The sequence below is a fragment of the Bombina bombina genome, chromosome 4 (genome assembly GCF_027579735.1).
Source record: "Bombina bombina isolate aBomBom1 chromosome 4, aBomBom1.pri, whole genome shotgun sequence".
Classification (NCBI taxonomy): Eukaryota; Metazoa; Chordata; class Amphibia; order Anura; family Bombinatoridae; genus Bombina; species Bombina bombina.
The window spans coordinates 1046227875-1046246403 of record NC_069502.1 but is presented as its reverse complement, the minus strand read 5'-3'; the positions used below and the strand labels follow the sequence as shown (position 1 = coordinate 1046246403).

Sequence of the window (18529 nt, the reverse complement as noted above, 5' to 3'; positions counted from 1 at the left end):
CTCAGGGAACTTGTTTCCTGAGACTATCCTGGGTGATCGGACGCCAGCCTGTCAGGCTGGGGAGCTGTTTGGGGTTCTCTGAAGGCTCAGGGCCTGTGGTCTCGGGAAGAGTCCTCTCTTCCCATAAACATCCTGGAATTGAGAGCAATCTTCAATGCCTTGACAGCTTGGCCTCAATTATCTATAGTCCTGTTTATCAGATTCCAGTCGGACAATATCACCTCAGTGGCTTACATCAACCACCAGGGAGGGACTCTGAGTTCCTTGGCCATGAAGGAGGTTACTTGCTTTCTGCAGTGGGTGCAAGCTCATGATTGTCTGCTATTAGCCATCCACATTCCAGGAGTGGACAATTGGAAAGCGGATTTTCTGAGCAGACAGACCTTTCATCCCGGGGAGTGGACTCTCCATCCGCAAGTGTTCTCAAGGATAACCCCTCAGGTGGAGGGGTTCCGGAGTTGGATCTGATGGCGTCTCGTCAATACGCCAAGCTTCCAAAGTACGGATCAAGAAATCAACAGGCCGCTCTGATAGATGCTCTAGCAGTTCCTTGGAATTTCGGTCTAGAATACCTATTTCCTCCATTTGCTCTTCTTCCACAAGTCATTGCTCGTATCAAACAGGAGAGAGTGTCTGTGATTCTAATAGCTCCTGCTTGGCCTCGCAGGATCTGGTTCGCGGATCTGGTACGGATGTCATCTCTACCTCTGAGTAAGGACCTTCTTATTCAGGGTCCTTTCCTCCATTCAAACCTACAGTGGATATAAAAAGTCTACACACCCCTGTTAAAATGGCAGGTTTCTGTAATGTAAAAAAATGAGACAAAGATAAATCATTTCAGAACTTTTTCCACCTTTAATGTGACCTATAAACTGTGTAACTCAATTGAAAAACAAGCTGAAATCTTTTAGGTGAAGTGAAGTAAAAATAAAATACTAATACTTTGTTGAAGCAACTAATACTTTGTTGAAGCAACTTTTGATTTTATTACAGCACTCAGTCTTTTTGGGTATGAGTCTATCAGCATGGCACATCTTGACTTGGCAAGATTTGCCCACTCTTCTTTGCAAAAACACTCCAAATCTGTCAGATTGCGAGGGCATCTCTTGTGCACAGCCCTCTTCAGATCACCCCACAGATTTTCGAATGGATTCAGGTCTGGGCTCTGGCTGGGCCATTCCAAAACTTTAATCTTCTGCTGGTGAAGCCATTCCTTTGTTTATTTGGATGTATGCTTTGGGTCGTTGTCATGGTGAAAGATGAAGTTCCTATTCATGTTCTGCTTTCTAGCAAAAGCCTGAAGGTTTTGTGCCAATATTGACTGGTATTTGGAACTGTTCATAATTCCCTCTATTTTGATTAAAGGGCCACTGTAAGTAAATATTTTCTATGCCTGTTACTAACTAACTACCCCAAATAAGCTTTTTATCAATAGCATTTCATTAACATATCTCTACCATATATATCAGAAATCTTGTCTGCAAATTTAATTGTTTCCAAACCCACTCCGTGGGTATCCTTTGCTCTATGCCAATCCGTTTACAATACCTAGGTTTCAAAATGGCGCTTTAAACCCAAAGTTATTGGTTTAAGTATTTTGAACACTCAGTGTTGAAAATAGTGGGCAGGATAACGTGACATCATCGGCAAATAAAAGATATAACTTTTAGAACGTTATGAAACTTTGTTTTGGAGAAAATATAGGTCAGTAGGTTTTAATTAATGTTTATTAACTTTAATATGTTAGTTGTTCAGCTTAAAAATTATAACAGAAAGTAATCCTTTAAGGCCCCAGTTCCAGCTGAAGAAAAACAGCCCCAAAGCATGATGCTGCCACCACCATGCTTCACTGTGGGCATGGTGTTCTTTTGGTGATGTGCAGTGTTGTTTTTGCGCCAAACATAACTTTTGGAATTATTGCCAAAAAGTTCAACTTTGGTTTCATCAGACGATAACACCTTTTCTCACATGCTTTTGGGAGACTTCAGATGTGTTTTTGCTCAATTTAGCTGGGCTTGGATGTTTTTCTTCATAAGAAAAGGCTTCCGTCTTGCCAGATATTCCTGTAGCTCCTTTACAGTTGCTGTAGGCCTCTTGGTAGCCTCCCAGACCAGTTTTCTTCTCGTCTTTTCTTTTACAAGATATGACGAGTCCACGGATTTCATCCTTACTTATGGGATTACGCCTCCTGGTCAGCAGGAGGAGACAAAGAGCACCACAGCAGAGCTGTATATATAGCTCCTCCCTTCCCTCCCACCCCAATCATACTCTTTGCCTTTGTTAGTGATAGGAAGAGGTAAAGTGAGGTGTTAGTTTAGATTCTTCAATCAAGAGTTTTTTATTTTCAAACGGTATCTGAATAGTCTTCTAGGCTATGGGAACTGGGGGATTTTTGTATCTGCTGCGCCTCCCATATTTGTGCTGCATTATCTGTATATGGTCTTGTGAGATTGTAACCAAGACCCTGCTTTTTCACAGGACCTCAGGAGGAAGATTGAACCTCTTGATACTGTGAAGTAATCATGCTGTACCTTCAGCATAGAGGTAAGTGCAGTTTTTATTCTGGGTATCTCAGACTGACTGTACTGACCAGTTATATATTGGGAAGGCTCCCTTTATACTTTCCCCCAGACATTAGGGCAGTCTTGCATTTCCTAAGAGCACTGGGGTAGGTGTACATTGCTGGTCTTAGTTTATGTTACACAGAGGACAGACCGGATCTGACTTAGAGTACGCACTTGTACCAGACACTCTAGCAAGGATGTGTGATCTAGAGGCACTGGGAGGTGTTTGTGTTCACAACGGGCTGGCTGACGCTGGGGATTTTTTATTTACAAGGCTCTGGTTCTTGGGATGGCTATCCCTGATGTGTATCTGTTGTTAGTTCAGTCGCCTAAGGCGCTTCTGTATATGTGTTCGGCATTTTGAGGTGGTTTTTTAATTTGTGATTACGCCCACAAAGGGCGGGGCTTACTTTCGCCCGCTCTGACAGCGCATCTCTCCCTATTCCGGTGGCTGCATCGCATCGGCTCCTAAGTACACTTGTCAGAATTCCAAGTGACTTAGGTGCACAGTGTGGCGGTGTTTTGAGTGATCAGGAGGCAGGTAGGAGCTGCGGCAAGGTGACTGGGTATTACAAAAGAAATATTTACCATAAGATATGGCGTAAATATCTTTATTGGTGTGAATCCAAGGGCTACTCATGGAGTAGGGTTAGGATTCCCAGGATTTTATCTTTTCTCCAAGAAGGATTGGAGAAAGGGTTGTCAGGGACAGATTTCTGCTTTGTCTATTTTGCTACACAAACGTCTGTCAGATGTTCCAGATGTTCAATCTTTTTGTCAGGCTCTGACTAGAATCAGGCCTGTGTTTAGACCAATTGCTCGTCTTTGGAGTTTGAATTTAGTTCTTAATGTTCTTCAAGGGGTTCCGTTTGAACCTATGCATTCCATAGATATTAAGTTGTTATTTGGAAAGTTTTATTTTTGGTTGCTATTTCTTCTGCTCACAGAGTTTGAGCTTTCTGCTTTACAATGTGATTCTCCTTATCTTATTTTCCATTCTGATAAGGTGGTCTTACGTACCAAACCTGGTTTCCTTCCTAAGGTTGTTTCTAATAAGAATATTAATCAGGAAATTGTTGTTCCTTCCTTGTGTCCTAATCCTTCTTCTGCTCTGAAGTTTTACTTGCAGGCAACTAAAGATTTTCGTCAATCATTTTCATTATTTGTTGTTTTTTCTGGAAAACGTAGGGGCCAGAAAGCTACGGCTACCTCTCTTTCTTTTTGGCTGAAGAGTGTCATCCGTTTGGCATATGAGACTGCTGGACAGCAGCCTCCTGAAAGAATTACGGCTCATTCTACTAGGGCTGTGGCTTCTCATGGGCATTTAAAAACGATGCTTCTGTTGAACAGATTTGCAAGGCTGCAACTTGGTCTTCTCTTCACACTTTTTACAAATTTTACAAATTTGATACTTTTGCCTCGTCCGAGGCTGTTTTTGGGAGAAAGGTTCTTCAAGCCCTTTCATCCGTGTCCTATAGCTTTGGTATTGTATCCCATAACTAAGGATGAAATCTGTGGACTCGTCATATCTTGTAAAAGAAAAGTAAATTTATGCTTACCTGATAAATTTATTTATTTTACGATATGACGAGTCCACGGCCCACCCTGTCATTTTCTAAGACAGGTCTTTATTTTTGTTAAACTTCAGTCACCTCTGCACCTTGGCTTTTCCTTTCTCTTCCTAACTTCGGTCGAATGACTGGAGTGGGAGGGAAGGGAGGAGCTATATATACAGCTCTGCTGTGGTGCTCTTTGCCTCCTCCTGCTGACCAGGAGGCGTAATCCCATAAGTAAGGATGAAATCCGTGGACTCGTCATATCGTAAAAGAAATAAATTTATCAGGTAAGCATAAATTTCCTTTTCAGCAATTTTGGAGGGACATCCAGTTCTTGGTAATGTCACTGTTGTGCCATATGTTCTCCACTTGATGATGACTGTCTTCACTGTGTTCCATGGTATATCTAATGCCTTGTAAATTCTTTTGTACCCTTCTCCTGACTGATACCTTTTAATAATGAGTTCCTCTGATGCTTTGGAAGCTCTCTGCGGACCATGGCTTTTGTGTAGGACGCGACTAAGAAAATGTCAGGAAAGACCTACTAGAGCAGCTGAACTTTTATTTAGGGTTAATCAGAGGCACTTTAAATTATGGCAGGTGTGTGATGTCTATTTAACATGGTTTTGAATGTGATTGCTTAATTCTGAACACAGCTACATCCCCAGTTATAAGAGCGTGTGCACACTTATGCAACCTCATTATTTTAGTTTTTTTGTTTACTTCCCTCTACCTTAAAGATTTCAGTTTGTTTTTCAATTGAGTTGTGTGGTTTATAGGTCACATTAAAGGTGGAAAAAGTTCTGAAATGATTTACAGAAACCTGACATTTTAACAGGGGTGTGTAGACTTTTTATATCCACTGTAGATTCTCTGAAGCTGACTGCTTGGAGATTGAATGCATAGTTCTGTCTAGACGTGGTTTTTCTGAAGTAGTCATTGAAACTATGCTCCGGGCTCGCAAACCTGTTACTCGCAAAATTTACCATAAGGTATGGCGTAAATCTTTATTCATGCAAATTTAAGGGGGTTCTCCTGGTGCCGGGTGAGGATTCCCCTGGATTTTCTATTCTTCAGGCCTGGAGAAGAGTTTATCGGTCAGTACTCTAAAGTGTCAGATCTCTGCACTATCTATCCTTTTGCACAAACGCCTGGCTGACTTACCAGATGTTCAAGCTTTTCTTCAGGCCCTGGTTAAAATTAGTCCTGTGTTTAAACCTGTTGCTCCCCCGTGGAGCCTTAATCTAGTTCTTAAAGTTTTGCAGCAGGCTCTGTTTGAGCCTGTGCATGTTGTTGATATAACATTTTTATCTTGAAAGGTTTTGTTTCTTCTTGCTATTTCTTCCGCTCGCAGAGTGTCTGAGCTTTCAGCTCTGCAGTGTGATTCCCTGCACCTTATTTTTCATGCTGATAAGGCGATCTTTCGTACTAAATTGGGTTTTCTCTCTAAGGTGGTGTCGGATCAAAACATTAATCAGGAAATTGTTGTTCCTTCTCTTTGTCCTAAACCTTCTTCTTATAAGGAACGTCTTTTGCATAATTTGGATGTTGTGCGAGCTCTAAAATTTTACATACAAGCAACTAAATATTTTAGGCTATCTTCTGACCTGTTTGTTGTTTTCTCTGGAAACGTAAGGGTCAGAAGGCCACTTCTACTGCTGTTTCCCTCTGGTTAAGAAGTATGATTCATTTGGCTCATGAGACTGCTGGACAGCAGCATCCTGAGAGAATTACGGCTCATTCCACTAAGGCTGTCTCCTCTTCTTCTTGGGCTTTCAAAAATGAAGCTTCTGTGGAACAGATTTGCAATGCGGCAACATGAGTCTCTTTGCATACTTTTTCCAAATTCTACAAATTTGATACTTTTGCCTCGGCTGAGGCTTCTTTTGGGAGAACGGTTCTTCAAGCTGTGGTGCCTTCTGTTTATGTCCTCCAGCCTTTTTTTTTCTCCCTCCCTGTTTATTCTGTGTCCTCTAGCTTGGCTATTGTTTCCCACTAGTAAGTAATTGGAATCACGTCATGGACTCTCCATGTCTTAGGAAAGAGAAAACAAAATTTATGCTTACTTGATAAATTTCTTTCTTTCCGGACATGGAGAGTCCACGACCCCACCCTCTTTTTTTTTTTTTTTTTTTTTTTTTTTTTTTTTTTAGTAAACCTTAGGCACCTTTTTCACCCTTGTGTTTCTTCATTTTCCATTTTCCTTCGGCTGAATGACTGGGGGTTATGGGTAAGGGAAGTTACACTTAACAGCTTTGCTGGGGTGCTCTTTGCCGCCTCCTGCTGGCCAGGAGTTAAATATCCCACTAGTAATTGGAATGACGTTGTGGACTCTCCATGTCCGGAAATAAATAAATTTATCAGGTAAGCATAAATTTTGTTTTTATTAGCAAACTTTGTATTTTATTTTTTATTTCTTGGACATAGCCTTACACTCTTATCTCCACAGCTGAGGCCAGTTTGGGACAACTATAGATGAGCTACTACAGGGATCTAACTGTTATTGTGTAGTATGTTACAGGATTAGGTTTGTCAAGTTTGGAGTTTGCACTTCCAAGTTTTTTGCAGGATTAAGAAAAACACCTTTTCAGTGTTAAATTACAGAAAAAGCAAGCAAAAAATGCAGTTTATAGACATTTTTTTAATTTACTATTTTTATTGTTTTGCTATTTTTACAATCTGTGTTTTTATGTCTCTTAAAGGCCAGTATTTCATAATGCAATCATAATTTGTGGACAAGTGCCACATACATTAAAAAAAACTAATATTTGTTGCTACATATAATAATGATACAAATATTTGTTGCATCTACATTATATGTATTATAATTATCACTTATCTGAATAAGGATTTTATTTTATTTTTCTTCCCCCACAGGTGTATCACTGCTTTTACAACCGCTGCTTCTGCTCATAGTTATTACCGTTATGGACGGCAAACTGTGAAGATTTTGAACAAGTGAATGGTGCAGAGGACAAAGGGATCTTCAGTTATTGTATATAATCTGTTTTGGATTTTTCTAATACTCTCCAAAAGCAGACATTTATGTTCCAATAAATGAAAATAAAAACCAACTCTCACAAAACAGATATAATCTGAATCAGGATGATTACGTTATTTATACACTTAATATTCAATATTTGAATTTTGTTAAATACATTTTATATAATCTGAAGCACTTAAAATTGTATTTATTAGAATTTGTTTGGGGTATTTTCCAAAAAAATTGCTTAATGCGGTAATAAATTATGTATGGAGTTTTGCAAATGTGTCCTAGGTGTGATTTTTCAAAAATAAAACAATTTTTTTTTATGCTTGATAACTCCACTGTTCCAGCATATGCTTTTAAAATGATATACTATCTTATCTAGTATTAGAAATGCCCTCATATACTAGAGAGACTGCACACATAATCACAAAATTAAAAGATTTGCACATTCTTGTTACAGCAATATTAGTATTGTGTTATGTAGAATCACTATATACCAGCATGCAGACAGAATGGGGGCTCAAAGCAGGGAAGCATTTCTTAAAGGGAATTAACCCCTTAAGGACAAGGCCATTTTTCAATTTCTTTCCCGTAAGGACCAGGGCTATTTTTACATTTCTGCGGCGTTTGCGTTTAGCTGTAATTTTCCTCTTACTCGTTTACTGTACCCACACATATTATATACAGTTTTTCTCGCCACTAAATGGACTTTCTAAAGATACCATTATTTTCATCATATCTTATAATTTACTATTAAAAATATTATAAAATATGAGGAAAAAATGGAAAAAAACACACTTTTTCTAACTTTGACCCCCAAGTTCTGTTATACATCTACAACCACCAAAAAACAACCATGCTAAATAGTTTCTAAATTTTGTCCTGAGTTTAGAAATACCTAATGTTTTTGCAAGTTATAGGGCCATAAATACAAGTAGCACTTTGCTATTTCAAAACCACTTTTTTTCAAAGTGAGCGCTAGTTACATTGGAACCCTGATATCTGTCAGGAATACCTGAATATCCCTTGACATGTATATATTTTTTTTTTTAGAAGACATCCCAAAGTATTGATCTAGGCCCATTTTGGTATATTTCATGCCACTATTTCACCGCCAAATGCGATCAAATAAAAAAAATTGTTCACTTTTTCACAAAATTTTAAAAAAAAATTAGGTTTCTCACAGAAATGATTTACAAACAACGTGTGCAATTATGGCATAAATGGTTGTAAATGCTTCTCTGGGATCCCCTTTGTTCAGAAATAGCAGACTTATATGGCTTTGGCGTTGCTTTTTGGTAATTAGAAGGCTGCTAAATGCCACTGCGCACCACACATGTTTTATGCCCAGCAGTGAAGGGGTTAATTAGGGAGCATGTAGGGAGCTTGTAGAGTTAATTTTAGCTTAAGTGTAGTAGACAACCCAAAGTATTGATCTAGGCCCATTTTGGTATATTTAATGCCACCATTTCACCGCAAAATGCGATCAAATTTAAAAAAAAAAAACGTAATTTTTTTCGCAATTTTAGGTTTCTCACTGAAATTATTTACAAACAGCTTGTGCAATTATGGCACAAATTGTTGTAAATGCTTCTCTGGGATCCCCTTTGTTCAGAAATAGCAGACATATATGGCTTTGGCAATGCTCTTTGGTAATTAGAAGGCTGCTAAATGCCGCTGCACATCACACATGTATTATGTCTAGCAGTGAAGGGGTTAATTAGGGAGCTTGCAGGGTTAATTTTAGCTTTAGTGTAGAGATCAGCCTCCCACCTGACACATCAGACCCCCTGATCCCTCCCAAACAGCCCCCTTCCCTCCCCCACCCCACAATTGTCCCCGCCATCTTCAGTACTGGCAGAAAGTCTGCCAGTACTAAAATAAAAGGTATCTTTTATTTATTTTTTATAAAAAAAAATTTTTTAGCATATTTACATATGCTGCTGTGTAGGATCCCCTTAGCCCCAAACCTCCCTGACCCCCCCCCCCCCCCCAACAGCTCTCTAACCCTCTACATTATGGAGCCATCTTGGGTACTGGCTGTCTGCCAGTACCCAATTTACAAAAAAGTATATATTTTTTATTTTTTCCCCCACTTTTCTGTAGTGTAGCTTCCCCCCCCAAGACTAAACCCCCACCACCTCCCAGATCACTTCGATTAATTATATTAACATTTTTATTCCCACTCTCTCCCTCTAAATGTAAACAAACTATTCCATAGTGTAATGGTTCCCACCCGCTCCCTCCCCGTGCACGCGCCCGCCTCCCCCATGCATGTGCGCGTCCGTGCACGCCCCCCAGCTATCCCGCCCACCTCTGCACTCAGCAAGCCATCGATGGCCGCCCACCCGCCTCCCATGTCTGCTCACACCCACCAACGATTGCGGCCATCGATGTCCGGTGCAGAGAGGGCCACAGAGTGGCTCTCTCTGCATCGGATGGGGAAAAATGTTATTGCAGTGATGCCTCGATATTGAGGCATCACTGCAATAACCGGAAAGCGGCTGGAAGCGATCAGGATCGCTTCCAGCCGCTTTCAACCCCAACGTCGTACAGGGTACGTCGCTGGTCTTTAAAGACCAGTTTGTGTAAGACGTACCCTGTACGACTTGTCATTAAGGGGTTAATAGCATGTCTGAACGTGACTAAATGATTTTATTACTGATCTCACATTTGTACTTAGATGCCTATTTTGTGTTTGACAATAGGTTTTACCTACAGACCTGTGGAACGGCAATGGGCACTTTGTGTGCTCCAACTTATGCCAATTTATATCTGGGATGGTGGGAGAACTGTGTTTTGTCCAGGGATGAGTATATGAACCACTTGGACAAAGTTATCCACTGGTCCAGATATATAGACAATTTGTTTATCCTTTGGATTGGCAGTAGCACAGATTTAGATGTTTTTATATCTGAACTGAACAGTAATCCCTTTGGCTTATATCTGACATATAACACTACAGAGAAACAATTCCTTGACTTAGTCATTAGAAGGACAGCTGATAACTGAATCGTATCGTAAACCTACTGCAACTAACAACATATTGCATTCTACTAGTGCCCATTATCCAATGACTGCTAAAAACCTGCCGGTAGGTGAATATCTAAAACTGAGGAGAAACTGCACCACTATGGAATCATTTAATATAGCAGCTAATGAACTAAGATGCAGATTAAAAGCCAGAGGATATTCAACTAAGGGGCCCATTTATCAAAGGGCTTGCGGACCTGATCCGACACTGCGGATCAGGTCCGCAAGACCTCGCTAAATGCGTAGAGCAATACGCTCTCCGCATTTAACATTGCACCAGCAGCTCACAAGAGCTGCTGGTGCAACGCCGCCCCCTGCTGACTCGCGGCCAATCGGCCGCCAGCAGGGAGGTGTCAATCAACCCGATCGTATTCGATCGGGTTGATTTCCGGCGATTCCTGTCCTCCTGCTCAGAGCAGGCGGACAGGGTTATGAAGCAGCGGTCTTTAGACCTCTGCTTCATAAGTTGTGTTTCTGGCGAGTCTGAAGACTCGCCAGAAACACGGCCCTTCAAGCTCCGTACGGAGCTTGATAAATGGGCCTGTAAATGTCTAGCTAGAGCCTACCATAGGACCTTACAATACAATCAAGTAGACTTACTACACCACAAAATAAAAAAGAGGAACCTAATAATGTAATTAGGTTTATTTCCACATACAATTCAGCCAGCCCAGAGATGTATAGAATCTTTCGAAAGCATTGGCATGTATTACTATCAAAAGAAGATTTAGAATCTATTCTACCCAGTTTTCCTAGTTTTACATATAGGAGGGGCTACAAATTTGTAGGACTCTGGTTTATAGTCATTTTGATAGGAATGCCAAAAACCAACCAATATATAAGGTTTCAATTCCCTGTGGGAGATGCAATGTATGCTTTCATATGCAAAAAAAAACAGAAATAGCAAACAGATTTGGCAAAAAGTGGAAATATACGGATTGTAAAGAAAGATCATGAGAAGGGCAAGAAAATAACCTCAGTGGTGAAACATTTCCTAGAAAACCACAATGGCAATGTTAATGCGCTAAAATGCTGGGGGTTAGAACAAGTACAATTTGGAATTTGGGGTTGCAATATAGAGAAAATCATACTGAAAAAAGAAACTAAATGGGTATTCTTATTAGATGCCGTTTTCCCTCATGGAATGAATGAGCAAAATAATTATTGGGTTTATATTTAGAATAAGACCGTCATTTAAATATTGTCTTAGCAAGAAAAGAATACTAATAACAGTATCAAGTAATAAGTATCTTTTGTGTTAGTAGGTTAAAGGGTAATATTGTGCATTTATATTACAGGATGCATTGTTGCAAACTTTGGAATACATGAATCCTGACATAAGAAATATATGAACACATGGAGATAACAAGCCACTATACACATACTGATAATGATGCTGTTTAAAATGTATTAAAAAATAACAGTGATCATTAATATATGTCGAATTTGACAGCTGCGAAACTATCAATCTTGACAATACAACAAGGTCTAAATACTGACACCCCCCCTAGAACATTATTGGTAGATGGCAGCTAATATGAACCAATAGCCGCGTATGAAATTCAGACCATGCTGACTGCACGTATAATGTCACTAAAGGGAGAGGTCTCCCAATACATTTAAATACTTGGATATATGGAGGTCATTCAAGTATAGTATTTTACACGTACCACATTGAAAAAATGCCTGTTTACCAGTCAAAACGCGTCTGTGTTGTGAAATTCTTTGCCGAGTCCATAACCTACATGCCCCCCAGACCGATGCAAAGCTTCCTGTTTATCGGGCAGGGATACTTGGGGGACATGGTTTAAAGCAACGGCTGTTGTGTTTGTTCTTTCCGTGGGTGCATGTTGCTAGTGCTATGACTAATTTACTCTCACTTAGGGAACTGTTTGTTTCCGATTAGCCATAGTTTCTTTCATGTAATTAGCAAGAGTCCATGAGCTAGTGATGTATGGGATATACATTCCTACCAGGAGGGGCAAAGTTTCCCAAACCTCAAAATGCCTATAAATACACCCCTCACCACACCCACAAATCAGTTTTACAAACTTTGCCTCCTATGGAGGTGGTGAAGTAAGTTTGTGCTAGATTCTACGTTGATATGCGCTCCGCAGCAGGTTGGAGCCCGGTTTTCCTCTCAGCGTGCAGTGAATGTCAGAGGGATGTGAAGAGAGTATTGCCTGTTTGAATTCAATGATCTCCTTCTACGGGGTCTATTTCATAGGTTCTCTGTTATCGGTCGTAGAGATTCATCTCTTACCTCCCTTTTCAGATCGACGATATACTCTTATATATATACCATTACCTCTGCTGATTTTCGTTTCAGTACTGGTTTGGCTTTCTACAAACATGTAGATGAGTGTCCTGGGGTAAGTAAGTCTTATTTTCTGTGACACTCTAAAGCTATGGTTGGGCACTTTTTTAAAGTTCTAAATATATGTATTCAAACATTTATTTGCCTTGACTCAGAATGTTCAACATTCCTTTTTTTCAGACAGTCAGTTTCATATTTGGGATAATGCATTTGAATCAATCATTTTTTACCTTAAAAATTTGACTTTTTCCCTGTGGGCTGTTAGGCTCGCGGGGGCTGAAAATGCTTCATTTTATTGCGTCATTCTTGGCGCAGACTTTTTTGGCGCAAAAAATCTTTTCTGTTTCCGGCGTCATACGTGTCGCCAGAAGTTGCGTCATTTTTTGACGTTCTTTTGCGCCAAAAATGTCGGCGTTCCGGATGTGGCGTCATTTTTGGCGCCAAAAGCATTTAGGCGCCAAATAATGTGGGCGTCTTATTTGGCGCTAAAAAAATATGGGCGTCGCTTTTGTCTCCACATTATTTAAGTCTCATTTTTCATTGCTTCTGGTTGCTAGAAGCTTGTTCTTTGGCATTTTTTCCCATTCCTGAAACTGTCATTTAAGGAATTTGATCAATTTTGCTTTATATGTTGTTTTTTCTCTTACATATTGCAAGATGTCTCACGTTGCATCTGAGTCAGAAGATACTTCAGGAAAATCGCTGTCTGGTGCTGGAACTATCAAAGCTAAGTGTATCTGCTGTAAACTTTTGGTAGCTGTTCCTCCAGCTGTTGTTTGTATTAAATGTCATGACAAACTTGTTAATACAGATAATATTTCCTTTAGTAAAATACCATTACCTGTTGCAGTTCCAACAACATCTAATGTTCAGAGTGTTCCTGATAACATAAGAGATTTTGTTTCTGAATCCATTAAGAAGGCTATGTCTGTTATTCCTCCTTCTAGTAAACACAAAAAATCTTTTAAAACTTCTCTTTATCCAGATGAATTTTTAAATGAACATCATCATTCTGATTCTAATGATTCTTCTGGTTCAGAGGATTCTGTCTCAGAGGTTGATGCTGATAAATCTTCATATTTATTTAAAATGGAATTTATTCGTTCTTTACTTAAAGAAGTTTTAATTGCTTTAGAAATTGAGGATTCTGGTCCTCTTGATACTAAATCTAAACGTTTAGACAAGGTCTTTAAATCTCCTGTGGTTATTCCAGAAGTTTTTCCTGTTCCTGGTGCTATTTCTGAAGTAATTTCCAGAGAATGGAATAATTTGGGTAATTCATTTACTCCTTCTAAACGTTTCAAGCAATTATATCCTGTGCCGTCCGACAGATTAGAGTTTTGGGACAAAATCCCTAAAGTTGATGGGGCTATTTCTACCCTTGCTAAACGTACTGCTATTCCTACGGCAGATGGTACTTCCTTTAAGGATCCTTTAGATAGGAAAATTTAATCCTTTCTAAGAAAAGCTTATCTGTGTTCAGGTAATCTTCTTAGACCTGCTATATCATTGGCTGATGTTGCTGCAGCTTCAACTTTTTGGCTGGAAACTTTAGCGCAACAAGTAACAGATCATGATTCTCACAATATTATTATTATTCTTCAACATGCTAATAATTTTATCTGTGATGCCATTTCTTTCATGTAATTAGCAAGAGTCCATGAGCTAGTGACGTATGGGATATACATTCCTACCAGGAGGGGCAAAGTTTCCCAAACCTTAAAATGCCTATAAATACACCCCTCACCACACCCACAATTCAGTTTTACAAACTTTGCCTCCGATGGAGGTGGTGAAGTAAGTTTGTGCTAGATTCTACGTTGATATGCGCTCCGCAGCAAGTTGGAGCCCGGTTTTCCTCTCAGCGTGCAGTGAATGTCAGAGGGATGTGAGGAGAGTATTGCCTATTTTGAATGCAGTGATCTCCTTCTACGGGGTCTATTTCATAGGTTCTCTGTTATCGGTCGTAGAGATTCATCTCTTACCTCCCTTTTCAGATCGACGATATACTCTTATATATACCATTACCTCTACTGATTCTCGTTTCAGTACTGGTTTGGCTTTCTACAAACATGTAGATGAGTGTCCTGGGGTAAGTAAATCTTATTTTCTGTGACACTCTAAAGCTATGGTTGGGCACTTTGTTTATAAAGTTCTAAATATATGTATTCAAACATTTATTTGCCTTGACTCAGAATGTTCAACTTTCCTTATTTTTCAGACAGTCAGTTTCATATTTGGGATAATGCATTTGAATTAATCATTTTTTCTTACCTTCAAAAATTTGACTCTTTTTTTTCCTGTGGGCTGTTAGGCTCGCGGGGGCTGAAAATGCTTCATTTTATTGCGTCATTCTTGGCGCGGATTTTTTTGGCGCAAAAATTCTTTTCCGTTTCTGGCGTCATACGTGTCGCCGGAAGTTGCGTCATCTTTTTGACGTTATTTTGCGCCAAAAATGTCGGCGTTCCGGATGTGGCGTCATTTTTGGCGCCAAAAGGCATTTCGGCGCCAAATAATGTGGGCGTCTTGTTTGGCGCTAAAAAAAAAAAAAAAAAAATATGGGCGTCGCTTTTGTCTCCACATTATTTAAGTCTCATTATTTATTGCTTCTGGTTGCTAGAAGCTTGTTCACTGGCATTTTTTTCCCATTCCTGAAACTGTCATTTAAGGATTTTGATCAATTTGCTTTATATGTTGTTTTTTCTATTACATATTGCAAGATGTTCCACGTTGCAACTGAGTCAGAAGTTACTTGAGGAAAATCACTGCCCAGGGCTGGAGCTACCAAGCTAAGTGTATCTGCTATAAATTTTTGGTACCTGTTTCTCCAGCTGTTGTTTGTATTGCATGTCATGACAAACTTATTAATGCAGATAAAATTTCCTTTAGTACTGTTATATTACCTGTTGCTGTTCCGTCAACATTTAATTTTCAGAGTGTTCCTGATAAACATAAGAGATTTTATTTTAAATCCATTTAGAAGGCTATGTCTGTTATTTCTCCTTCTAGTTTACATAAAAGTCTTTTAAAACTTCTCTTTTTTTCAGATGAATTTTTAAATGAACATCATCGTTCTGATACTGATAATGGTTCTTCTGGTTCAGAAGTTTCTGTCTCAGAGGTTGATGCTGTTAAATCTTTTTATTTGTTCAAGATGGAATTTATTCGTTCTTTATTTAAAGACGTATTAATTGCTTTAGATATAGAGGATTCTGGTCCTCTTGATACTAAATCTAAAACGTTTAAATAGGGTTTTTTAAATCTCCTGTATTTATTCCAGAAGTGTTTAATCTCCCTGGTGCTTTTTCTGAAGTAATTTCCAGGGAATGGAATAATTTAGGTAATTCTTTTACCCCTTCTAAACGTTTAAGCAATTATATTCTGTGCCATCTGACAGATTAGAGTTTTTTGGGACAAAATCCCTAAGGTTTGGGGCTGTCTCTATTCCTGCTAAAATGTACTACTATTCTTACGGCAGATAGTACTAAATTAAGGATCCTTTAGATAAGAAAATTGAATCCTTTCTAAGAAAAGTTTACTTATGTTTAGGTAATCTTCTTAGACCTGCTATATTTTTACCGGATGTTGCTGCAGCTTCATCTTTTTGGTTAGAAGTTTTAGCGCAACAAGTATCAGATCATAATTTTATAGCATTATTTTTATTCTATAACATGCTAATAATTTTATTGGTGATACCATCTTTTGATATCATTTGAGTTGATGTCAGGTATATGTCTCTAGCTATTTTAGCTAGAAAAGCTTTATGGATTTAACTTGGAATGCTGTTATGTCTTCTAAAGTTAACTTTGTTTTTCCCTTTCTTTCCAGGGTAATATTCATTTTTTCATTCTTTTTCTCATAATAAAGAGCTAAAAGCCTGATCCTTCATCCTCAGGAGCGGTTTCAGTTTGGAAACTATTTCTAGTTTGGAATATATCCAAGCCTTATAGAAACCTATAGTCAGCTCCTAAGTACCCATGAAGGTGCGGCCCTTTTTTCCAGTTCAGCTGGTATGGGGCAGATTATGTTTTATTCAAAGGAGTTTGGATCAATTCCGTTCTCAAACTCTGGTTTCAGAACATTGTTTCAGAAAGGTACAGAATTGGCTTCAGTTAAGGCCTCCTGCTAAGAGATTTTTTTCTTCCCGTGTCCCAGTTAACACAGCAAGGCTCAGCATTTCTGAAATGTGTTTCAGATCTAGAGTTGGCTGGAGTAATTATGCCAGTTCCAGTTCTGGAACAGGGGCTAGGGTTTTATTTTATCTCTTCATTGTACCAAAGAAGGTCAATTCCTTCAGACCAGTTCCGGATCTATCAATATTGAATCGTTATGTATACCAACATTCAAGATGGTTTCTGTAGGACTATTTTGCCTTTTGTTTAGCAAGGGCATTTTATGTCTACAATAGTTTTGCAGGATGTGTATCTGCATATTCCGATTCATTCAGATCACTTTTAGTGTTTGAGATTCTCTTTTTAGACAAGCATTACCAATTTTGTGACTCTACTGTTTGGCCTAGCCTCAGTTCCAAGAATTTTTTTCAAAGATTCTCGGTGCCCTTCTTTCTGTATTCAGAGAACAGTGTTTTTTGTATTTCCTTATTTGGACGATTATCTTGGTATTTGCTCAGTCTTCTCATTCAAAGAATCTCATGCGATTCGACTTGTGTTGTTTCTTCAAGATCATGGTTGGAGGATCAATTTACCAAAAAGTTCATTGATTCCTCAGTCAAGGGTAATCTTTCTGGGTTTCCAGATAGATTCAGTGTCCATGACTCTGTCTTTAACAGACAAGAGACGTCTAAATTGTTTTCAGCTTGTCGAAACCTTCAGTCACAATCATTCCCTTCGGTAACCTTATGCATGGAAATTCTAGGTCTTATGACTGCTGCATTGGACGCAATCCCCTTTGCTTGTTTTTCACATGCGACCTCTTCAGCTCTGTATGCTGAATCAATGGTGCAAGGATTACACAAAGATATTTCAATTTATATCTTTAAAACCGATTGTTCGTCACTCTCTAACGTGGTGGACAGATCACCATCGTTTAATCCAGGGGGCTTCTTTTGTGCTTCCGACCTGGACTGTAATTTCAACAGATACAAGTCTCACAGGTTGGGGAGCTGTGTGGGGATCTCTGTCGGCACAAGGAGTTTGGGAATCTCAGGAGGTGAGATTACCGATAAATATTTTGGAACTCCGTGCAATTTTCAGAGCTCTTCAGTTTTGGCCTCTTCTATAGAGAGAATCGTTCATTTGTTTTCAGACAGACAATGTCACAACTGTGGCATACATCATCAAGGAGCGACTCACAGTCCTCTGGCTATGAAAGAAGTATCTCAAATTTTTTTGGTTTGGGCGGATTCCAGCTCCTGTCTAATCTCTGCGGTTCATATCCCAGGTGTAGACAATTGGGAAGCGGTTTATCTAAGTCGCCAAACGTTGCATCCGGGCGAATGGTTTCTTCACCTAGAGGTATTTCTTCAGGTTGTTCAAATGTGGGAACTTCCAGAAATAGATCTGATGGCGTCTCATCTAATCAAGAAACTTCCCAGATATCTGTCCAGATCCCGGGATCCTTAGGCGGAGGCAGTGGATGCATTATCACTTCCTTGGAAGTATCATCCTGTCTATATCTTTCCACCTCTAGTTCTTCTTCCAAGAGTAATCTCCAAGATTCTGAAGGAATGCTCGTTTGTTCTGCTGGTAGCTCCGGCATGGCCTTACAGGTTTGGTATGCGGATCTTGTCCGGATGGCCTCTTGCCAGCCGTGGACTCTTCCGTTAAGACCAGACCTTCTGTCGCAAGGTCCTTTTTTCCATCAGGATCTCAAATCCTTAAATTTTAAGGTATGGAGATTGAACGCTTGATTCTTGGTCAAAGAGGTTTCTCTGACTCTGTGATTAATACTATGTTACAGGCTCGTAAATCTGTATCTAGAGAGATATATTATAGAGTCTGGAAGACTTATATTTTTTGGTGTCTTTCTCATCTTTTTTCTTGGCATTCTTTTAGAATACTGAGAATTTTACAGTTTCTTCAGGATGGTTTAGATAAGGGTTTGTCTGCAA

The 18529-nt window shown here is 39.3% G+C and overlaps 1 protein-coding gene across 1 annotated transcript in view; it reads left to right on the top strand.

Annotated features, from left to right (window-relative positions):
• Positions 1-7387, top strand: part of CRLS1 (cardiolipin synthase 1) — a 53223-nt gene extending 45836 nt beyond the window's left edge. Inside the window, exon 7 of the mRNA XM_053712178.1 lies at positions 6998-7387. Coding sequence (XP_053568153.1) covers positions 6998-7082 — 85 coding nt within the window. The 3' untranslated portion in view covers positions 7083-7387. The remainder of the gene's footprint in view (positions 1-6997) is intronic.
• Positions 7388-18529: the final 11142 nt, after the last annotated feature.